At 35.2% G+C, this 24,868-nt stretch overlaps 3 protein-coding genes across 10 annotated transcripts; 2 read left to right on the top strand and 1 right to left on the bottom strand.

Annotated features, from left to right (window-relative positions):
• The first annotated feature begins 889 nt into the window (after nt 1–889).
• Nucleotides 890–4,771, top strand: LOC112696795 (E3 ubiquitin-protein ligase At1g12760). Of its 2 annotated transcripts, none has more exons than XM_025749669.3 (4): nt 890–1,659; nt 2,885–3,004; nt 3,232–3,526; nt 4,111–4,771. In XM_025749669.3, exons 1-4 carry the CDS (start codon nt 1,223–1,225, stop codon nt 4,270–4,272), a joined length of 1,014 nt encoding a protein of 337 aa, XP_025605454.1. In that variant the 5' UTR covers nt 890–1,222; the 3' UTR covers nt 4,273–4,771. The 2 variants fall into 2 exon arrangements, with proteins under 2 accessions (XP_025605454.1, XP_025605453.1); XM_025749668.3 differs by having other exon boundaries at nt 3,232–3,544.
• Nucleotides 4,772–5,931: 1,160 nt separating this feature from the next.
• LOC112696796 (large ribosomal subunit protein cL37) lies at nt 5,932–6,866 on the bottom strand. Its single transcript, XM_025749670.2, has 2 exons — nt 6,587–6,866; nt 5,932–6,465 (listed from the first exon to the last, which is right to left on the bottom strand). The coding sequence occupies exons 1-2, from the start codon at nt 6,663–6,665 to the stop codon at nt 6,110–6,112; spliced, it is 435 nt and encodes a 144-aa protein (XP_025605455.1). The 5' UTR covers nt 6,666–6,866; the 3' UTR covers nt 5,932–6,109.
• A 7,912-nt stretch (nt 6,867–14,778) lies between these two features.
• On the top strand, nt 14,779–18,019 carry LOC112696793 (protein ROOT PRIMORDIUM DEFECTIVE 1). 7 transcript variants are annotated; one of them, XM_025749664.2, is made up of 4 exons: nt 14,779–14,990; nt 15,658–17,148; nt 17,320–17,447; nt 17,574–18,019. In XM_025749664.2, exon 2 carries the CDS (start codon nt 15,765–15,767, stop codon nt 17,019–17,021), a length of 1,257 nt encoding a protein of 418 aa, XP_025605449.1. In that variant the 5' UTR covers nt 14,779–14,990; nt 15,658–15,764; the 3' UTR covers nt 17,022–17,148; nt 17,320–17,447; nt 17,574–18,019. The 7 variants fall into 7 exon arrangements, with proteins under 7 accessions (XP_025605449.1, XP_072053299.1, XP_025605451.1 ...); XM_072197198.1 differs by having other exon boundaries at nt 14,780–14,990; nt 17,626–18,019; XM_025749666.2 differs by having other exon boundaries at nt 14,780–14,990; nt 17,523–18,019.
• The last annotated feature ends 6,849 nt before the right edge of the window (nt 18,020–24,868 follow it).

Raw genomic sequence — 24,868 nt, 5'->3', positions numbered from 1 at the left:
TGGCTTGCAGACGGGCTTGGCTTGGCACTTTTGTTTTTTTATATGGAGAAGAGGATGCAGTAATACAACAATGTGGAGAAGAGAGATATTTTACATATATGTGGTGTTAGCAGAAAACGGACTATCCGTTTTCAGTTTGAAAAAAAATAAAAAAAGTTAAAATTACAATACGGACGGTCCGATTTGTAATTTCAAAAATAAAAAAAAATTTTAATGTTGAAATCGGACCATCCGATTTCCATTTCAACAAATTAAAAAAAATAAAAAATACAAATCGGACCCTCCGATTTCATGTTTATTTTATTCTTCCAGCAAATCGGACCCTCCGATTTGTGGTTTATTTTTTTATCAAACAAATCGGACCGTCCGATTTGAATAAAACACCATATAAAAAAAAAACACCTAATTTTTCCATAACAATGTATTACACCTATATTTAGCCAATATAAAAAAAAATTAGCCCTTGGCTTGGCCTATCAAAAAATAAGTCCAAACTTAAATTATTTTAAAATTTTAAAATTTTTAATAGGCCAAACTCAATTTATAAATTAACTTATTCGGTTTGTTAAGTTGATTTAACTCTGTCAAGATATATGAATACATTATTTTATTATAATTTTATATTAAAAATATAATAGTGATAATTTAAATTTATATCATCTATTTTATTTAAAATTTTTTATTTATTTGACTATTTATTTTTTTAATTATATATATATTTTAAAATATATTTATTATCTTTAATTTTACTTGATTATTTATTTATTTTATATTTTTTCTTAAATTACTAAAATTAGGCCAAATTTATCAACAAATCAGAGTTAATATTGAGGCCAAGTTGAGGGCAACAAATCTTATTATAAGCGTAGTCCTGTTTTCCTTCCTAATTCCGTGGCAGTGTAGTGAAATTAATTAGAATAAGAAAACCGTCGTAGTCAGGATGCGACATCGTTTAACCCGCTTCGTGTAAAGTGCTACCACCAACAACACCACCACACAACGCACGCCCCCGCTGAAATTCTGTTTGTGCCTTCACCAGAATCATCACCCCCTTTACTACTCTTTTAACTCATTACTCTCTTGTTTCCACCATCACCACCAACTCCTTTCTAGTACTAACGCTTTTCCTTCTTTTTCTATTCAAACTCTCTCCACAACACACAAACGCACCCTCACCCTTTCTCTCTCTCTCTCTCTCTCTCTCTCTCTCTCTCTCTCTAACATGGACCACCAGTACCGCCACGTCATCAGTGCCGGAGCCAGCGATCCCATGCTCCGCACCTCCACTCTACGCACCACCACCTTCTCCTTCCCCCTAGCTCGCTACACCACCCGCCTCATCGCAGCCGACCGCCGCCGCATGCTCCTCGCTGACTGCGCTGACCGCCGATCCGACGACGGCCTCGACTCTTCCGACGATGACGATGGCGGAGGATGCGCGTACTCCAGGCCCGTCCTCGTGTTGGACTTGGTGTGGAACCTGGCTTTCGTCGTCGTGGCTGCCGGCGTGCTCCTCTCCACGCTCCGGGAGCGGCCGGCGACGCCACTGAGGCTGTGGCTCTGTGGCTACGCGTTCGAGTGCGTGCTCCATATTTGCTTCGTGTTCTTCGAGTATCGCAGGAGAATCGGGGATCCTTCGCTGTCTCAGAGTCCGTACAGGTAACTCTATTGAATTGATAGATACTAAGATTAGGTTTTTATTTTTCTGGCTATGGTGAAATTTTTAGTTAATTGATATTTAATTATTTACTCAGTTATTTTTCAATGGATTTTTTAAATTGAGAGAGAGAGAGAGAGAGAGAGAGAGAGAGAGAGAGAGAAATCCTGGTTAGATATTAAAGTTTGAATCTTTGGCTGCATGTTAGAGGAAGCTGATATTTCTTAAACGAGAGGGGATAGGGTGGAAGATTAAGGAGAATATGTTAACCTTTAATTTGGGTGTGATGATTATCATTATAGTGATCACTGAGAGTTATGTCTTGGTTTTATTTAGAAATTCTAGGTACTCAATCTCCTCTACTACGCAGTTTATACTTAATTGGCCTTGAATTCAAATGTGCTATCAGGTCGTGCAATTTTGTTATTTAAACTATTAATTGGTCTAAAAATGACACAGTAACCATTTTTTTAAGCTGATGATGAATTTGAAAGTACACAGTTAGTTATTCCGTTTTGCATGGATTGACATATTTGTAACTGGCTTAAAGAGTATAATAGGTTAGCTTATTTTGTTAAAGTTCGTTTTTTCTAGTCACACTTTATACCAAAGCTTACTACTTGAATGCATAGTCTGTTAATCTTCAATTCAATAATCGATTATGTATAATGTATGTACTATGATGAGGAGGTGCTCTGTGGTGTTGTTAGCCATTAGACATTTGATGACATACGATAGTTATGATGAGGATTTAGATCAAAGTATCAGTTGAATTGCAATCATGTATCTAAGTCAGAGCAATGACATCAGGGTATCGTTATACTAGTGAGGTTTAATGTCTAGTCATATCTACAATGGTAGTTACCTACTAGAATTGCATAATTATTGTGTATTTAAAGAGCTGACTGTCCATGAAGCTTACTTCTGTTTTAACTGTCATTGCAAAATTCTGGAAAAAGGATGAGATGTTGAGTGCTTACTTTAATTTGGATTGTTTGTAAGAATGAAAATGTGGATAGCTCTTGCAAGGTTTCTTTTCTGTAGAATACCCTCATCACCTTCACCAGTTTACACTGTCTTATTTATGTGTTGGGGACTGGTGTTCAAAGTGTTGTACGGGAAGAAGAATGGTTTTCTATATCCATGTGTGCAGTATGCTTGCCTTTCTATTCCTTTTACACTGGCAGATAATTGAATTTGCATTCTACTGTTATTTATTGCTTTCAGCATCCTGAAGAGGTTAGAGCCGGTGAACACTCTGGCATCATCTGTCTGGTGGGTGTTTGGATTTTATTGGATTGTTGTGGGCGGCCAAGCACTACTGGAAGATTCTCCGCAACTTTACTGGTAAGAATAGTTTGAATGTAGACATGATTTATAACAACAATATACCGGATCCTAATTCATATAGTCAACTTCGTTTAATTGGACAAGGTTTAGTTGTATATTTATCACTACTCTAAAAAGTCTGTTCTTTGTTGCTTCATATTCTAACATAGGTTGATTAGTGTCATCCTTACATAATTTATTGGAAGCTTGGAATACTCAATGGTGTATTTATCACATTGTTGCAGGTTAACAGTGGTGTTTCTAGCCTTTGATGTATTTTTTATTATCTTTTGCATTGGGATGGCATGTATAATTTTCTTTGCTCTCTTTTGCCTTATCCCAATAATAGCATTAGCTTATGCTATAAGAATCAGGGAAGGTGCATCAGAAGAGGATATTAGGTCACTTCCTAAGTATAGGTTTGGCCAATCAAATTTGTTAGTGTTGGTTGATGACAACAAGCAGCAAATTGAAAAAGCAGGATCAGATTCATACAATGAAAATCTTATCAGTGAACTTTTTCTCGAACCAGATGATTCTGTGAGTACATCTTTTCAGGTCTCTCATTCAGTCTTCTTTATTGTTAACATCATTTTATAATTTTATTAGTTGTAACTATATCCCTTCATGTCAAATTTCTTCCCTTTGGGCAACCTTATTTACTTTGTTATGTCATTTTGGTATCTTTTCTGATATATCCTTTGTTACCCATTTCCATTCCATGATTCTGTCTGATGGATTCGGCTTGTTCATGCTTTAGTTATTCAAAAGAAACCGAGCTTTAGTTATATCAATTTTTACTTGACAAACGTTGAAATCTTATACTTGGATTGGTCTGGTTTTAAACACGGCTTGTCAAAATTAGATAATGCGATGATGTTATTTTGCCACCCTAACTGTTCATTGATTGTTATTTTGGCCCTAGATATGTGTTATTTTATCCTTGATTTGCACCTAATATGATTGTGATTATCACTGATTTATTATTCAATCTCACAGTGTTAGACTGTTTCTTCTGGGTTTATTTTAAACCCCCTGAAAATTGCTTATTATGTTTTGTTACTTCGCCTAGTTACAAATCACATGATGACCAGAGAACTAAGCTACTACTGATAATATTGTAGGAATGCTGCATCTGCCTATCCCCTTATGTTGATGGAGCAGAACTGTATCGCCTCCCCTGTACCCATCATTTCCACTGTGGATGCATCAGCCGCTGGCTCCGGACAAAAGCAACTTGCCCACTCTGCAAATTCAATATCCTTAGAGGCGATACGTTAGTCTAACTCCTTGAAAATAAAAGATTGGAGGAGAAACATAGGTTGCATTATCAGCCGAAAAAGAGCATGATCCGAGGAGAACCAAAGCATTTGCTAATCCACTGACAAGTAGGTGACAAAAAAATAAAAAAAAAATAATAAAGAAAAAGAAAGGAAGAGGACGCTTACTTACTCTCCCATAAAGCCGCCTTCATCTTCTGAGCATAATTTCCTTAGTTCATAGTGGGGTTTGTATATATTGTAAGCCATGTAGAGGGTTCCCCATTACCATGACCACCCCATCATATGATTTGTGCCTTTAAGTTCCTATAATAACATTTTCTGTATAGCTATGCTTGTGTTGAGTAATTTGGCAACAGTAATTTGTCATTTAGGGTTTTGGAGGGGGGAAAGGGAAACATGAACTTTTAGAGTAAATGAAAACTTGGGATTTTGGAGTACACTATTGGATGTACTAAACACATCTATTTGATTGTGAACAAAGGAAAGGATCTTTTAGGATTAACGCGATCATTACATGATTTTCTGCCGCAGATAAGTTTTACCTGATGATTGAAGGATGGTTATTTTCTCATCCCTTGATATACTGGTAACATTTAGAAAGGAGCATAAAAAAACCATGTCTTACGTGTCTCAGCAGTGCATTTCCGTTAACAGTGAAAACTCTCGAAGAGCAGTCATTGAACTTAACAATAGGAGATAGAGTTAAGCCTCGTTTTGGTCGCATTCGCGAATTGCATTGATTTGGTTCCTAACTTTTCAATTGCTACAATTTAGTCTTTCAGATACAAAAAAGTGCACTACAATAGTCCCTCCTCTGCTGTTAGTGAGATAGATCAAGTCTTGCTATGTTGGACATATTGAAACGATGTTGTACACGTTTTGGCGCTAAAAGAGCACTAAATGATGTAATTTCAGGGTTTGAACAATACTAAAAGGAAAGAGTATAACGTTTTAGTATTGTTCAAACTCTCTCAAACAATATTTAGTACATTCTTTAACGTCAAAATGCATACAACATCGTTTTAATATGTCTAACGTGACAAGGCTTGAACTACATCACTAACGGTGTTGAGTTCCAGCGACGGAAGATACACGAAAGACTACATTGGTGTACTTTTTTAAATTTAAAGGACCAAATTGTAACAATTAGGAAGTCAGAAATTAAATCAGTGCAACTTGTCTCAGAGACTAAATCAGTGCAACTTATAAATCTCAGGACCATAGAGACTAAATCAGTGCAACTTATAAATCTCAGGACCAAAGTGAGATTTGTTGAACAACTCGCTAGAGGCGGCTCCTAAAGCTACAAGGAGTCTTCAGGGCATACAAACAATGCCAAAATATGAAATTTTCTGATGTTTTATATTCATAATATTAGCGCATTTCTCGAATGCCATTCATTCTTCCTCTCTTCTAATATCAAAGCATAAAAATCTCTCATTTCACACCAGTGATACCCAAACTTTTTTCCGATAAATGATAGAATGTGATCCTTATTTCTTTCACTGACTTGTCTTCTTTGCTAAAAAATGGGATGAATTTAACACACAAATACACCACCATTTATCACATAAACACACATGATAGCACCACACCACTCCATTCCGAATGAAACACCCTATTTACTACAACCAACAGGCAACAGGTGAGTGCTCTGCAACGTTAGGCTATAAAAAGCAATCTCAATTAACAAAAACTGTCTTTTACATAACACATAACAACAAATGCCAGAACTACAAAATACAATTATAATGAGAATCAGGTTCAGATTCAGGACTAAAAAACCTGCAAAAAAGAAGCACAATTGTATGCATTACATAGTGCTTCTTCTTCTTCTTCTTCAGACATTCTTCAACTTCTTCATCTTGGAAGGTGGCCATCTACCCTTCTTCCTCAGCCTCCGCTTCCTGACGAGCCGCTTCCTCCTTAACCTTATCTTCTTCGCCATCTTCATCCTCAGCCTCTGCTCTTCCCTCTCCTTCAGCTTCGACTCCAGGGGAAGCTTATCCACCGCGGCGCTCTCTTTCTTCTCTCCCTCCGGTGGAGGAGGGGACCCCCCTTCGGCAGGAGCAGCACCATCGGCGGCTGCCGCAGCCACCACCATGCTCCTCCCCTTAGAGGGTGTTGTTCGAATTGGAACAAAGTTCAAACACTTGGTGGGCACACCAACAGGGAGCTTAAGTTGCACTCTGAAAACTGAGCACAGAAAAATATCACAGGCATTATTAACAAATGTTTTCGGAGAAATTAATAATAGAAAGCAAAAAATGGAACATTTGGGGAAATTAAGGAAAAGTGGGGGAATAGGGTGACTTACCAGGAGTGACGAGGGAAGAAGAGGGAATGGGTGAATGGAGAGAGGGGAGGGTGAGGGAATTGAAGCACAGAAGTGCCATTATTTTTATGGTTTTCCTTTTGGAAGGTGGAATTTGTTTCAGAAATTTGTATAGTGTTGGTGCGGGGCAAAGAAGGATTGGAGTTGGGTTGCGGATAAGGCCACATAGACATGGTCCTCCTCTTGCTCACCCAGTCACCCTTTCTCCCTTGCTTTGGTAACTAACTATTTGTCTACCAATCTTGTCCCTAACCATTTCCATAAATGACGACGGGGCTTTTCACGAAAAAATACTCTCTCTCATTTTTTGTCTTGGGAATATACCCATTTTGGTCCTCAAAGAATTTCAGACTGGACACTTTAGTCCCCAACTAAAATTAATTACTCGATTGGTCCCTAACAATTAACTCCGTCAGTCACTTAAGTCCTTTATTCCGTTAATTCTAACGGAGGACAACGTAGTCCCTGACAACTCTAACAGGGAACAAAATGGTCCCTGATCTCCTTTGTTTGGAAATGACACTGTTCTCTCCCAATTTTCATCATATCTCACATAACACTAACAGTTTAACACTGTAACTTCAAACTACACAATGCACACTCTATAAATTTAATGTTCACAAGAAAAAAATCCTCAACTTATTCTCAACCAATTCATACTCAGGAAACTAATGTCTATGTCTCTCAGCTAGTTGTCGTCTTCGATGGATCTCATGAATCTAGACGGCAAGTCTGATTTGTTAAGACTCGTCGTTGTTGTTGCCATCTCCCTCCTCCTCTGCCCTAACATCTCCATGACCACATTGTCCACCATTCTGATCACTTCCTTCAGCTTCTTTTCCGAACCAATGTTCAGTAATCGCTTCAGTTTCCATATGAGCGGCAACAGCGACATTGTTCGTTGTAATAGCTTGGATGCGAGGTTGAAATTGTCTGCTAACTTAGACTCCGGAAAAGAAGGAATGAAGCACTCGGTGTCTATTTGAAATGAGAATTTGCATATGATGTCAAAGGAGAATCTTCTCATGATGTCCTAACGTCCAACAATCTATATTGGTTGCCGAAGAGTGGAGAAAGGCGTGCCCTTAGAGTAGTTGTGGAAATTAGTCTTGAGGATGTCGTGGACGTTGTCGGGGTTAGGTGATGTTATCAAAGACGTGCAAGTGGATGCTTTTGGTGGGTGAAGTGCAGAGGAGGTGGATGTACCAGTCACAAAGATTTAGAAAGTGTGTGGTCCATGACATCTTGAGGTAGGTGCGACACGTGTGACAATTACACCATGGCTTAATCTTGGAGCTAAAGAGGAGGAAGAAAAAGATGGAAAAAAAGACTGTGAAAGTGAAGAAGAAGAGTATGAATGTTAGGGTTATGCGAGATATGATAAAAATTGGGGAAGAATAGTGTCGTTTTCGAATAAAGGGGTCAGTGATAATTTTGTCCCTTGTTAGAGTTGTCAGGGATTATTTTGTCTCATGTTAGAGTTTTCAGGGACTATTTTGTCTTTCGTTAGAGTTGACGGAGCCAAGGACCTAAGTGACTGACGGAATTAATTATTAGGGACCAATCGAGTAATTAATTTTAGTTGGGGATTAAAGTGTCCAGTCTGAAATTCTTTGAGGACCAAAATGGGTATATACTCTTTTGTCTTTTATTTTTGTGATACAATACAATTTTTTTGTGTTTTTTTTTGTCAAATCTAAAAAGAAAATATTAAAGAGTTAAATATCAAAGTGTTCCTAACTTGTATTTGAGTTTTAAAATCGACTCTAAACTTGCATTGGCTTCAATATTGTCCTTAAATTTAACAAAGGTGACTCACGGTCGTCCCTAAAGCATTTTCCGAAAAATATTCCCAAACGGCATGATGACGTGTATGGAGAAGCGCCATGTTGGAATGGTAACAGCTATTTGACGTAGCTGTTATCATTTTTTAACTCAATTTAGTCCCTGAATTATTTTATAACCCTAATCCACAATTTATTATTAGAAACCACTCTGCTTCTTCCTCTCTGCTATCCTTCGTCTTCTCTGCCATTGTTGAGCTTCCATTGTTGACCTTCTCTCTCAAGGAAAGCAAGCATATTCTGATTATTTTGTCTCTATCGCACACGTAGTAGTCTGACGGAAGCATCTTGATTGTTAGAGGTAACCAAAATAGAAAGGAGAAACAAAATAGCTACCGTCCACTCCTTTGTTTTTGTTGATCACGACTTTTTGTACATTGTTAAGTCGTTATATATTCATTCGTTCATCGTTTTTCTTATGTGATTTTTCTGAAAATTTTTGTTAGGGTTTTCTTCGTATCTTCTTGTTGCATTTTTATTGTTCGTTTTTGGCATTTCGGAGAAATAAAGACACCCCCTAACTCAGAGGATGAATTTTCTGAAGTTGAGGATGATGACGCATTTTCTGTTTTCAAAATGGGTGGTGTTTCATTTCGGACATGCAAAAGGTAACGATGTCTTTGCTATTTACTGGTTATTGTATTTTAGTAAGGGTTGAACTCCTTAGGTTGATGTATTTTTTGTAGCCATGTTTTGCTTTCATAATTCTATTTTTATATCTATTGGTTTGTTTCACACATTGTTGTTGCCTGTATTGATAGAATGAGATAGGAGTAGAACTTAATAAATCGTGGGGATGAATTTGTTGTCACTTATACGTGTGCATGGACTAATTTGATGTCACTTAGGTAGCGTTTGTTTGCAGAGACTAGAATTGAGACTGAGAGATAGAGACTCAGTATTATGTTTGTTGAGCTAGAGATTGGTACTTAAATTTCTGTCTCCGTCATCAAAATTTCAGTATTTTAGTACCTCTAAACAGTAAGGACACTGGAGACAGAAAAATTTAAAGACGGGGACAGAAATTTTAATCATAATTTGTACCTAAATTACCCCATTCTAATTTTATAATTTCAAAATTACCCTTAATGTAAATCAGGGCTTCTTAATCAACCTCGTGACTCCATCTTCTCCTTCTTCGGAACAGCCACTGTAGTCGCTCAAGCATTCTTCTTCAAGAACAGCCGATGCGTCGCCGCTGGCCTCGCCACCGCTAGGTAAGTGATTAGCCGCTTGCAAGTTCATCTTCGTAGCCCCCATCTTCTCATCTCCTCTTCTTCTCCTTCACAGGAAAATCAAAGAAGCCTCTCCCTGATTGCTGTCCACCTCAACCATCAACTCCTCGTCTGAACTGCTCTGACCCAAGTTAGTTTTATACAAATGTTGTTTAATTCATTGATTTCTTTCATCTTTTCCGTCGTGTCCTAATCTTTGGATTTGTTCGTGACCTAGCATTGAGACTTTTCTCTTCTTGTGATAATCAATTTGATCTGTGGATTTAATCATTATTTGTGTAATGTTTAAATCAAATTTGTTTGTATTTGAAAGGTATGTTTGTACTGAGAACCTCTTTGCTTGGTTTGTAATTATTTTTGTTAATGGTGTGAAGTAGTAGCATTGAAGTTGAAGAAATTCTTTGCCTGGTTTGGATTTGTTCGTGAACCGGCAACAGAGATAAATCATGAGAAAATCCATGGCTGGTCCCTTTTTGATGCAGACAAGATGGCCATTGACACTATGCAGCTTGCAAATCTCGGTAGTCGGATAGAAGAAGATGAGGATTATGATGAAGAAGGGTAAATGGTATACATTTTGGGAAATTTATCAGTTGAAATTTCATGAGGATCGAAGAATAAACAGCGCAAACTAGTGCTAGATGACTATCCACTAGTAATTATAACCATACCAAATTCCTGAATGAATGTCCTGTATGTCTTTGCTCTGTAGTAGATCTAGTACCAATAATTTTAGGTTCCTACACTTTTTTAGGGTTTAATTGAGTGTTGCTAGGTTATAGCAACCTTGCTTGTACATGATTGATACTCTAGGGTATAAGCTTGGTTAAGAGTTAATTTCATTATGTTGTGTTGCTTATGATATCAATTGCTTTGTCAAATGATTTTTTGTTTAATATTGTTGCAAGAAAAGTAAAAAGGATAGTAATACAGGATTAATAGAGTACACAGTTCAATTCACTGCAACATCATCTCATGTTCGTGAAGCTTATAGTAGTTGCTAATTTCAAATGAACCCCGTGGGCGGTGACGACGGTGGCGACGCTAACCATAGACGCACAAATGGCAGTAAAGTCACAAATTTTGGAGAGCAACTAGCGCCACAAACGTGGACCAAAGGAGATGCGCCGTCGTCATTCGGACTCTTGGAGGTGCTACCGGGTGGAGGATTCCTTCACCGGAAAGGAGAGGAGAAATGGCAGAGGAGAGGATAAAGGGGGTTAGAGTTGGTTGCTGAGAAAAATGAAATTGGATTTGGGGGTTAGGGCCCTTAATTAAAATTAAGGGCATTTTTGTAATTTAAAATTTTAGTCTCTATTTTTATTTCAAACCAAACAAGATACTGAGACATAAATTAGTATTGTACAATTTTACACCAAACATAATACTAAATTAGATTTCTGTCTCTGTCTCTCTGTCTCTCTGTCTCTATCTCTTGGTCTCTGTCTCGCAACCAAACGCTACTTTATGTATGTGTAGGGACTATTTTGATGTCACTTATGTAAAGTGAGGGAGCATTTTGGGTCCCGATAGTCCGAAACAAAATGAAATTCAGGAACCATGTTGGCTTACTACCCCCTGTTCAACGCAGCCGCTTGGAAAAGATCAGGAATGAATCAAAGAATTGGGTGCCAATGTGGTCTGGAGATGTAGACTATGAATAATTCGAGGTCCATGGATGACCAAACAATATGGAAGTGGACTTGAAAAAGAGAATATGCACCTGTAGATATTTGCAACACCTGACCTGCAAGTCCAAGCAAGACCACCAAAGCTCCCACAAAAAAGAAGACAACCTTCACCATCTGAATCAGCCTCAATCCCACCACCAGCAACCGGTGCTCCTCCACCAAATGTTTCAAATGCTTCTCCACCACCCAATATTCCAATTTCAAACACCCCCCAACAATTGCTCGTATCAATCCAATGGTTGGTGCATCTGCGGCTACAGCTTCAAGGTTGCGTAACGTCCTGCATTTTGTACCAACCCCGGGGTTCAAACCACCAAGAAAATTCAAGAAATGACCATTTGCTATTTTCTGTTGAGACATTTTGATTTTACACATTGAACTTTATGCTTTCTTAGATCCATGTGTCAAGTGTATGTGTTTTGGATTGTAAGTTATATACTTTGTGTTACCTTTTGATGGTGTTTAGTTTGACACAAACAAATTTGGAAACAATTAGTATAAGCTGCATATTATCATATGGAATGGCAGCTCAACAATGGTAGAGAAGACGACGGAGAGTAGCGAAGAAGAAACATAGTAGTTTCTAATAATAAATTGGGAATTAGGGTTATAAAATAATTCAGGGACTAAATTGAGTTAAAAAATGATAACAGCCACGTCAGATAGCTGTTGCCATTCCAACGTGATGCCTCTCCATACACGTCATCACGCCGTTTGGGAATATTCTTCGGAAAATGCTTCACGACCGTGAGTCACCTTTGTTAAATTCGGGGACAATATTGGGGCCAATGCAAGTTTAGGGAAGACTTTGAGGCTCGAGTGCAAGTTCAGAGACCACTTTGAGATTTAACTCAAATACTAAACTATTATGTTATACTATACTGATCAAAATCGAACTGGTGATCGAACCGATTAAGTTACTGGGTTACTAGATTATTGGTTCAATCGGTAGATCACCAGTTGAACCGGTTGATCCGATCCTATGTAAATAAAAAACAAAATATAGTCAAAAATTTAAAATACATATTTTCACTAACATTTTAAAAATATTTAGCTATTCTAAAATAATATGGAACAGGAACAATAAGTATTTTGTTAATTTTACTCTATCATAAATTTTTTTATTTTCTTTTTATATTAAAATAACTATTATTTTCGAATTTTAATAATTTATTAATTAGTTTATGTCTATTATACTATTATATACTATGAGTATTCACTGAAAATAATATTAATAGATATTATATAATTATGAAAATAAAAAATAAGTGAGTATAATTAAAATTAAAATAAATTAAATAGATATAAATTATTTGCTGAAAGATATCATATGTATTTTAATTTACACAACACATATATTAATAACAAACAAGACAGCCCTGGTGGTTGTGACTACAATTTCTCTCGTTGAGGAGGGGAGGTTTGAACTCCATCTCTTTCATTGTGAGGAAATTTTGAAACTCAAGCAGTTCGGTTGGACCAGCTTTTATCGATTCGCACCGATTCTTTGTCTGATGCGGTCCAATCATTAGACCGAACCAATATAGGATCCGGTTCACTAGTTTTTTGGTCAAACTGGTCGATCTAGTCCAATTTTAATAACTATGTGTTACACATGTTACATACCTAAACTACTATGTTTACTTGCTGAGAAAAATGCACCACATTAATTCCTGACCCATTTTTCAATAACGACGTGATGACATGGCTTGATGACGTGGGCTGTTAGTGACACGTGTTACTCCATGATTTGGCAATATGTAATGGTATGATGATGTGTTGACCAGTGACACGTGGCATGTTAATGTGGATAGTTGTGCCACATTTCACAATGCTATTTAGTCACGTGTTGCAACAATATTCGTCCATGTGTCATCTATTATGTCATCATCATAGATGCACCAAATTAGTCCCTCACTTTGTATTAAGTGACTCATTTTAGTCCCTGAAATTGAATGTCGTGCACCAAACTAGTCCCTTCACTAATTTTTTCTCATTTTTTAAAAAATTTAAAATTTTCAATATCTTGGATGCACTAATTTCAATTCTACTTTTTCACATATCGTTTAAATACAAGTGTTTTTTTAAAAATTTTTAAGATTTTAGTAATTTTTTCTATAATAACTAAATTTTGTAATATATAAGTATGTTATTTTAAAAAAGAATTATATGATTGATTAAACACTTTTTTTTTAAAAAAATTGTGTTTTTTACAATAAATTAAGAATTAAAATATACATTTTTTTCGGTTTTTATGAAATACACGTTTCTATTGTGTGTAAATGGGCTAGACTAAAGGCACTTCAAGCACCCTTATTACCATCTCCGACCTCTTCAGTCTAGACGAAAGAGGTTGGAGATGGTAGTGGGGGTGCTTGAAATATCTTTATGTCAACTCAAAGACGGCGGTTACGAATATCCGCGAGAGAAAAAAATATTTTATAAAAGCACTTGTATTTAAGAAATATGTAAAAAAATAGAATTGAAATTAATGGATTCAAAGATATTGAGAATTTTGAATTTATAGAAAAAAAAGAGAAAAAACTAGTGATGAGACTAGTTTGGTGCATGACATTCAATTTTAGAGACTAAAATTAATCATTTAACTTAAAGTGAGAGACTAGGTGCATCTATAATGATGACACAAGGACGAATACTGTTGGGACACGTGGCCAAATAACACTGTGACACGTGACACAACCATCCACGTCAGTATGCCATGTTTCACTGGTCAACACATCATTATACCATTACACATGGCTAAATTATGGAGTGACACGTGTCACTAACATCCTACGTCATCAAGTCATGTCATCACATCGTTGATAAAAGATAGGTAAGGGACTAACATTGTGCATTTTTGTCGATCTCAAGGATATAATTGATGTAATTGAAATCTCAGGAACGATTTTAATGCACATACCAATTTTAGGGACCATTTTAAAATTTAGCTCTATGCTAATGTTTATATTAGATATTTAGATTATAATTATATTTTATAATTTTTATTTATAATTTATTTATTATTTTATTATAAAATAATTTTTTTAGTTGAACTAATAAACCAATAAATTAATACTTAGAGTGTTTGATGACAAGTCAGAATTTTAGTTTTAATACTTGATTATTGCTGTTTTAAGGTAAGCTCAATAATTGATTGATGCTATTTTAATGTAAGTTTTTTTTAATTCAAGTTTAATATTTGATTGTTGCTCTTATTTAATTGTTTTAATGTAAATTTAATGTAAAATGAAATTTTTTATTAATTATTTTTAAAAATTAATAATTAATTACTGTTACTGTATATTAGTAAAAATATATATTTTTTATTATTATAAATTTAATATTTATAAATTGACTATTTTATATTTGTATTTAAATAAAATCAAGTTAATCGGTTTAACTTGTCGAATCAATAATCTAGTAATTTGACATTAACCATTTGGTTCTGACAACTATGCAAAGGCACAGGCAGGCATCTCTGCTCGCTCATTCACGTCGTCGTCGCTTTTGGTTCACAGCGCCGGTGTCTGTTCTTCATCTTCTCATCCTTTCACCGTCCTCTGCTCGCCGGTCCCGTCGTCATCCCGCCTCTAGTTGCTACTCGCTGTGAGTGGTGAGTTCCTACTTCCCTGTCTTCACTCCAGTGAGTTCAATCTTCAGCTTTTCTTTACATAATTAATTAATTTATTAATAGTAATTAGTTGATTTAGGTTTTTAAATTTTAGATAAGTAGAATTGGTTTAAGTGGCTGATTTGTTAGTTTTTAAATTTAGGTTTTTAATCAGGTAGTTTATTAGACGATTTAGTAGTTAGTTTTAAAATTTATTATTTTAATTAGGTAGTTTGTTGGCTGATTTTGTAGTTAGTTTTGAAATTTAGGTTTTTCATTTGTTTGTTAATTGGTAGATTTAGTAGTTAGTTTTGATTAGGTCTAACATTGTGTTTCTAGTAATACTCTAGAATCCATTCATGATGCCTCATATAGTCATATTCAACTCTCGCCTTACAGTCCTTTTGGATAAGGATTTTGATTTTAATTATGCCTCAAATTCATTATACCTGTGTTGCTAATGATATTCACCATCTGTTTTAAGTTTTGGCTCTGTTCCAAATTCAGGTGTTTTGCTGTTGATAAAATTTTCATTGGCACCCCAACCTAATGTCTTTTGTGACTTTTTATCAATCATTAACTATATCCTCAGTTTGGTATTTTAATTCTGAGTCTGGTGAAATATGATTGCAATTCTTATTTTCTCCTACATTCATTGGGATTTTCTTAGTTTGTTTGCGACACTCGAGGGAAGGCCATCACAAGCTAAGTACCAAAGTAAGAAGCATCATTGCAAGCCATTTTGCTATTTCAAATTCCATCGCTTAAATAAAGGACATGAACCTGTTGTCAAGCTTCTTTAGACACCAAAACTCTCACCCTTTCACCCCTTTCGTCTTTCTCCAAAGAAGATGGAAGAAACCAACGATCTCTGCACAAACCCGTTTAGAAGACAGGGTTCGAGACACTCACCTCGATAACCTTGTATCCTGCATGTCCAAGCTCAGACTCATCCTTGGAATCCACACCTTCATGTCTTCCCGGAAGCGTGGAACCTTCGTTTCCCTGCAGCTCATGTCCCGCTGGAGGAACATCCTCGGACTCAACATCCCTATTGGCTCCTTCCTCCGCAAGTACCCACACATTTTCGAGGTGTTCCTTCACCCCGTAAGGAAGAACCCGTGTTGCAGGGTCACAAGGAAGATGAAGGAGCTGGTCCTAATGGAACGTGTTGTTGTGAGGAACAATGAGTTGGAGGTTGTGAAGAGGGTGAAGAAGCTTCTTATGATGTCAGTGAATGGCACACTTCGTGTTCATGCTTTGAGGATGATTAAAAGGGAACTTAGTTTGCCTGATGATTTCCGAGACTCAATTTTGGGAAAGCATAGTGATGACTTCAGGTTGGTTGGCTTGGAGGTTGTGGAATTGGTTTGTGAAAATGGTGAATTTGGGGTTGTTGCTGAAGTTGAGAAATGGAGGGAAAAAGAATACACTGAAAAATGGTTGAGTGAGTTTGAGACAAAGTTTGCATTCCCAATTAACCTCCCAACAGGTTTCAAGATTGAGAAAGGATTTAGAGAGAGATTGAAGAATTGGCAGAGGCTTCCTTATACTAAGCCTTATGAGAGCAAAGAGGCCATAAGGGTTAGAAACTCGGGCAGTATTGATCGGTATGAGAAGAGAGCTGTTGCTGTTCTTCACGAGCTTTTGAGCATGACTGTCGAGAAGATGGTTCATGTTGATCATTTGGTGCATTTTCGTAGGGATTTCGCAATTGAGGTTAATCTGCGCGAGTTGTTGCTGAAGCACCCTGGGATATTCTACATATCCACAAAGGGGAAAACTCAGACTGTTATTCTTAGGGAGGTATATAGGAAGGGGAGTTTGATTGAGCCTAATCCTGTTTACACTGCTCGGAGGAACATGTTGGAGCTTGTGTTGTTGCGGCATAGGAAGACAAAACAAATGGTAGATTTTGATGAATCGAGTAAAGGGGGTAACAGTGTGGTATGTAAAGCGAATGAAGGAGTTAAAAGAGAAGGAGATTGGGTGATTCCGTTCTTGGAGAGTTGTGAGGAGAAGAGGTCATTTTGATATTATGGACTATGGAGAAGGTTGCAGAGGCTATGTAAGAGAATTTTTTGCATGATTAGTGATTTCATGATTAATGGACCAAAATCATTCAGGTGTGGATAAGGAGGTAGTTTCTTGCTGCAAAATGGTTAGTTTTTAGTTGTATCCTAATGTAAACATTTTATTCTGCTTTTGTTGTTCTGTTTGTGTGCCTATGCACTTTAAACATCCTAATGCATCTAAAAGAGATTTAAATATAAATGGTATAAACTCATATATGATTTATAAAAGGGCACTGTGGTGTTATATTTTGGTGTAGTTGACTGCCCCTAGTGGAAAAAGGTGGTTGCTGCTGCTGCTGCTGAGCAATGTCCTTATGGGACACTGGGAAGAAACAACTTACTATCATGAATGCTTGGTCAAGGAGCCGACCCTTCTTGCCTGAAGGTATGAGCTTATTATTCAATGTCATGTTGTCTTTAGGTCAAACTAGATTCTTATGATTGATTCAATTTTTAAAAGAGATGTTTTTACTACCTATGCTGATCCAACTGATGACTCCAATACCGCAAGGCATGCTGCCACTTTCCTGTTGCTGTTGTTTTGGAAATGCTGAGAATTGCAGTAAAAGGCACATGAAACGACTGCAGTTGCCGCCGTGATGTGACTACATAAAGCACTGCGATGCCATACAGTTAAAGTTCAGTTCAGTTCAGTTACAAGACAGGTGAATTCTCACATTAAGTAGAATAATAGTGCTTCATGATAAAAAGTTTTATGATTTGACCAATGAGAGTGGCAACCTGGTGTAAATTTGACCAATTCAAAAATAATACCCCGCGTCACTTTTTCATTTTCTTCTGATGAAATATCAAAATACCACTTCATGATAGCAATGGCCATCAAAGGATTGTATAATATTGCTGCCAGTGCCTTGTGATGAGATTAATATTTCTGTATTTTTCAGCAGCCATAATTCTACTAGTCACGCGAGCTAACATCGCTTGATCTGTTTCGAACTTTCTCTTCTCGTGGAAATTTGATTAGCTTTCGGATTCTAGTTCATAAAATGAATTTACTTTGGTGTATAATTGTATATGCTTGTGATGTTGCTGGTACTTACAGAAATGCAGCGTAATGGATTAGACCTTGTCAAAAAGGCTGAAAACAAACGAGGAAAAGGAAATTGTGACTATGTAGTTGCAAACCCTTTCTCCCCCTCCCTTTTTTTTAAAAATTATTTTTTAGCATTTGAAATTGATTTGCAAGTGTAGTGCTTATGTTGGCTAATTTTTTTTTTATATTGGCTAAATATAGGTGTAATACATTGTTATGGGAAAATTAGGTGTTTTTTTTTTATATGGTGTTTTATTCAAATCGGACGGTCCGATTTGTTTGATAAAAAAATAAACTATAAATCGGACCGTCCGATTTGCTTGAAGAATAAAATAAACACGAAATCGGAGGGTCCGATTTGTATTTTTTATTTTTTTTAATTTGTTGAAATGAAAATCGGACGGTCCGATTTCAACATTAAAATTTTTTTTATTGTTGAAATTACAAATCGGACCGTCCGTATTGTAATTTTAACTTTTTTTATTTTTTTTCAAACTGAAAACGGAGGGTCCGTTTTCTGCTAACATCATATATATGTAAAATATCTCTCTTCTCCACATTGTTGTATTACTACATTCTCTTCTCCATATAAAAAATCAAAAGCGGCTTATGATTGGTTTGGCAAAATTTTTATTTTTTAAAAGTTGTAACATCTAAGTTTGGTAAACTAAATTAAAAATGACTTTTACTAAGTATAAGTTACAATAAGTATGTTTGGTAAAATAGTTTTTAAAATTTAAAATATTATAATAGACATCAATGTAAGAATTAAATTTGGATATTAATTAATGTATGAGGTTATATTAGATTTTTGAAATTTTTGATAAATATAAGTGAATTTTAAAAGGTTCTTAGATGCTTTTAAAAATATTTTTATTTTTAAAATTGTAAAATGCAAATACAAACAAATGATCTTTTTTATTTACTATATGCAAAACAAGGAATTTAGCAATTTTTTTTTAAATTTTTACCAAACTAAGTCTTAATGTAGTTACGTATTCACATTTATCACCCGTATCAGCTTCTCAAAGCAATCCAAATTTCATAAATGTGGAGGGGAAAAAGAGTATACATTAAATCACAAACTAAATTTTACTATTGTCCCATAAAAATTGATTATTTTGTCACACAATCAAAAGAAAAGGGTATAATAATTAGAAGATTTAATTAATAATTTACTTAAATTATAAATAGGATTTATTATTTTAATATTTTGTATGTGCAGATGTTTTCAATTACGTTTTTTTATAGTTTAAGAGTTTTCAATTAAGTTTCTACAATTTACAGAAAATTTTAATAATTTTCTCATAATTTGAAATATTTATAATCAAATCCCTATATTATATCAAAATATCAAAGCAGACAAAAAAAAGAAGATTTGTCATTTGATGTAGGAATTCTATTTCAAAATTTTTAAACTATAGAACCTAAATGAAAAATATTTATGTAGCATAAGATGTGATTAGGAATGTGTAAATTATAGAAACTTGATTAAAATTTTTTTACCAAACAAAATTATGATTAGAAACTCTTAAAAAGAAAAATTAAATTTTATTAGATTAATTTTATAAAATGTTAAAATTTTATTTTAATAACATAACTTTTTTATACCATAAATTCTAAATTTTAAATAAGTAATACCTCTAAAATGATTTATGACTTGTTTGAGTAAGCTTTTACAAGAAGAATTTTTTAAGAGATCTTTTTAAAAAGTAAAATTAATTTTATGTTTGGATATTTTATATTAAAATATCTTTTTATTCAGCAATTATGATTGGGTGCAACAATATAAAAGACTTTTTTGTTTATTTATTATGTTAAAAATATTTTTTTAGATAAAAACACTTGTATTTAAATGACATGTGAAAAAATAGAATTGAAATTAGTGCAACCAAAGATATTAAAAATTTTGAATTTACAAAAAACAATAGAAAAAACTGGTTAAGAGACTAATTTGATGCACGACATTCAATTTCAAGAACTAATAAACCACTTAATGTAAAGTCACATACCAATTTGGTTCATTTAGAATGATATAGCAGATGACACGTGGACGAATAATGTTGCAATACGCGGCACAATCGCTCATGCCAATATGTCACATGTTACTAATTGATCTGTCATCATACAATTACACGTGTCAAAACCATAAAGTGACACATGTTACTAACGGTCCACATCATTAAATCCCGTTAGGACGCCGTTAACATAAAATGGGTCAGGGGCTAATATAGTCCATTTTTGTCAATCTTAAAGATTGATAAGTGCAATTAAAGTTTTAGGAACGATTTTAGTACACAACGTCAATCCTAAGAAGTAAGAACTATTTTAAAGCTTAACCTGACAATATAAAAATATTTTTTTAATTTATTTATTATGTTAAAAATATTTTTGTTTTAGATATAAGTTTTTTTAAAAATTAAAAATTTGTTTTTTAAAAAATATTTTTTAATTTTTTAGTACTTTTATTTTTTTATTAAAATTTATTAAATATACTAAAAAATAAAAAGAATATTAAAAATATTCTTTTTCTAATAATTTACGCACTTATTCTTATTATATAAAAAAAATACTACCTATCTTTTAAAATGTAACCTTTAGTCATCTTTTTAATTTAATAATATTATTTATTTATTTTTTAATTGAGTCAATCTAAGTTTTTAGGTAAGCACATAGTTAATCAGATTTAATTTAAATTTTATCATCTAAAATCTCTCTAACTTACTCTATAAAAATAAAGAAGTTACTTTTTTTTTCCTTCTCTCATCTGGTCTACACACCATTATCACACGTACAGCACTCTTTGAGTCTTTTCTCTTTCAACTTTTTCACGTTACTATTTCTTCTAATTTTTGTCTTCTTATTGTAAAGTCTCTGAACCTCTTGTTTATAAAAGCCTTGTTAATTACTGCTTTTTCTTTCTTTAGACTAGTACAAATACGTTTTTTAATTGACATTATAATTTTAGACTATATGTTGGATATAAAAAAAATTAAAATACACATTTAAAATTATAAAAATATATATTAAGTATTTTATCAATATATTCAAAACTCATATTCAAATGAGTTATTTACACACTTAAATTTATAAAATTGTATAATAAATAATTGATTGACACATCCGTTCACATTTTCATAAGAAAAAGACAGAAAACATTTTAAACAATAAAATTTTGATTTTTGCACTCAAAATTCAATGTTCACAACATAAGATTAAAAATAAAATTTTTACTGTAAACACATCCAAAATTAAATGAATAACATAAATACTTTTAAATTATATTAATACAAAATCCAAATTAAACAGAGGCGTGCAAAAAAAAAAAAAAAAGAAAACTATCAACACAAACACATAAAAAGAACCATAGACACATTTAACATTATGTATAAATTAAAAAGATAGAATTTTTTATTAAACAGAAAAAAAAAGAAAGGAGAGACCAAGCATTATAATAATCTAGAGAATTTGAAGAGGTAACAAATCCCAAATCAAACAAAATAATGCAATAAAAAATTTTATCAACACAAATACATCCAAATACTTGAGACGCATTTTCAGCTCGGAGAAAGTGGCAATGAGGAGGAGTGCAGTGACGAAGATGAGCGCGGCGCAAAGGAAGAAGCAGCAATGAGGAAGAAGGCAGCGCGGAGGAGGATGCGGCGACAAGCTAAGGATGATGAGCGTGATGCGGAGGAGGATGCGGCGATGAGGATGAGGAGCTTGCGACGAAGATTCCTCTGATATGTTTTGCTGATTTAGGATTTGAGGTGTGTTTTGGGATTTTAGGAGTTTTTCATATGTGTTAGTGTTTAAGGGTTTAAAATAGATTTATATATTTAAAATTGAATTTTTGAATATTAGTTTTTTTTTTCAAAGACAAAAGGTATTCATTTCATAACTAAAGGAATATAATGGGTCTATTAAGGATAAAAGAAAAGAGAGTGAGAATCTCCCAAACAACTCTTGTATTGAGTTATAAAGAGAAATAATAAAAGAAAAGAATTATAAAAGAGGCATAATGAAAGGACACAAAATCTAAAAAGAGGGCTTTAACCCCAAATGTTTTACTAGAAGGGAATTGAGTGGATATTCACCGCTTCCATTAATAATCTTCGAGAAGCTCATTTTGTCTCTTCCGATGGAGTTTCTTCATGTTCAAAGGCCAAGCAGTTTTGAGCTCTCCAAATATTCCAGCACATAATTCCATCCAGGAGTAAGTTTTGTTAGTCACCTCCATTCCTCGATAGGTAAGTATTTTTCCTCCTCTAGCACCGATAGAGTTTCTCTTCCTCTCTTCATGCCGTCACACCTGCAAATGGGCTTCTGAACCATATTTTTTTTCCTTATTACAGGTGAATAAGTAGTGCATAATAGATTCCTCCTCTACCTGACGCCGGAGGCAAATTGCAGAAATTAAAGAAATTCACCGTTGAAGATTCAACAAGACAGGAAGTCTTCCATGGAGCCAGAGGAAGAATTTGATATTCGGGGCTAATTTCATTTTTCACAAGTATTTTCAAATATCACTATATTGAGCTATAGGTGGACAAAACTCAATTGGTGGATGGAAAAAATGGTAAGCCACTTGATATGCTGATGCTATTTCGTAATTACCAGACTTGTGAAAAGTCCAGGATATTTGGTCCTCTCGTTCTTCAATATTAATTGAAAGAATACTTTAAGCAATTTCTAGACGAAACAAAGACTTTATTAATTGAATATTCCCCTCCTTATTCTGAGTTAGGAGTTCTTTTACCCAATTCACATTTTGCCTTGTTATTGCAGACTCTATAGGAGCACAATGGAATGAGGGAATGGCAGCCATGGATTTACAAAAATATGGATATTCTCTCCTGAACCTACCTTCCAGAGCAAGCCTTTTTCAAGGACTTTATGCCCTTTCAAGACACTTCTCCAACCCCACGAAGGTACTACTCCCACTTCTACCTCCATAATAGATTGGCATCTGTAGTACTTTCCTTTCAGCATCATAGTAAGTACAAAGTTTAGTTTGGTAGCTATTCTTTAACATTGCTTTTTCAAAAGTGCTAAATTCTAAGATCGCAGGTCCTTAAAACCCAGGCCCCTCCTTCTTGGGTCGCGTCATACTTTTCCAACTTATCCAAGACATTCTTCTCTCCCCTCTCTTCTATCCCCACCAAAACTGAGATAAAATTCCATGGATCTCGATTATAAGACTATCTGATAGTTTAAACAAAAAAGGTTGTAGATTGGGATAGCTTTCCCAACTACTTTGATAAGTACATGTCTACTGGTGCACGAAATTGTGATCATCAATGGCGCCATCAACATGGAACGCACAATTGCAATCTCAACTCTTTATCACAACTTCGCACAACTAACCAGCAAGTGCACTGGGTCGTCCAAGTAATAAACCTTACGCGAGTAAGGGTCGATCCCACGGAGATTGTTGGTATGAAGCAAGCTATGGTCATCTTGTAAATCTCAGTCAGGCAGACTCAAATGGTTATGGATGATGAATAAAACATAAAGATAAAGATAGAGATACTTATGTAATTCATTGGTAAAAATTTCAGATAAGCGTATGGAGATGCTTTGTCCCTTCTGTCTTTATGCTTTCCTACTGTCTTCATCCAATCTTTCTTACTCCTTTCCATGGCAAGCTGTATGTAGGGTTTCACCGTTGTCAGTGGCTACCTCCCATCCTCTCAGTGAAAATGTTCTACGCACCCTGTCACGGCACGACTAATCATCTGTCGGTTCTCAATCAGGTTGGAATAGAATCCAGTGATTCTTTTGCGTTTGTCACTAACGCCCAGCCTTCAGGAGTTTGAAGCTCGTCACAGTCATTCAATCATTGAATCCTACTCAGAATACCACATACAAGGTTTAGACCTTCCGGATTCTCTTGAATGCCGCCATCAATTCTAGCTTATACCACGAAGATTCCGATTACGGGATCCAAGAGATAAACATTCAAGCCTTGTTTGCTTGTAGAACAGAAGTGGTTGTCAGGCACTCGTTCATAAGTGAGAATGATGATGAGTGTCATATAATCATCACATTCATCATGTTCTTGGGTGCAAATGAATATCTTAGAACAAGAATAAGCTGAATTGAATAGAAGAACAATAGTAATTGCATTAATACTCGAGGTACAGCAGAGCTCCACACCTTAATCTATGGTGTGTAGAAACTCCACCGTTGAAAATACATAAGAACAAGGTCTAGGCATGGCCGTGAGGCCAGCCCCTATGATCTAAGATAGCATAAGACTAAAGATAGCTACCCCGATGAGAATACAATAGTAAAAGGTCCTATTTGTAGAGAACTAGTAGCCTAGGATTTACAAGGATGAGTAAATGACATAAAAATCCACTTCCGGGCCCACTTGGTGTGTGCTTGGACTGAGCATTGAAGCATTTTCGTGTAGAGACTTCTCTTGGAGTTAAACGCCAGATTTTGTGCCAGTTTGGGCGTTTAACTCCCATTCTTGTGCCAGTTCCGGCGTTTAACGCCGGACAGTTTTGAGCTGATTTGGAATGCTGGTTTGGGCCATCAAATCTCGGGCAAAGTATGGATTATTAATATTGCTGGAAAGCCCAGGATGTCTACTTTCCAACGCAGTTGAGAGCGCGTCAATTGGGCTTCTGTAGCTCCAGAAAATCTACTTCGAGTGCAGGGAGGTCAGAATCCAACAGCATCTGCGGTCCTTTTCAGCCTCTGAATCAGATTTTTGCTCAGGTCCCTCAATTTCAGCCAGAAAA

The sequence above is a fragment of the Arachis hypogaea genome, chromosome 6 (genome assembly GCF_003086295.3).
Source record: "Arachis hypogaea cultivar Tifrunner chromosome 6, arahy.Tifrunner.gnm2.J5K5, whole genome shotgun sequence".
Taxonomy (NCBI): domain Eukaryota; kingdom Viridiplantae; phylum Streptophyta; class Magnoliopsida; order Fabales; family Fabaceae; genus Arachis; species Arachis hypogaea.
Note: the sequence above shows the minus strand (reverse complement) of the source record. Positions and strands in the feature narration are given on the sequence as shown.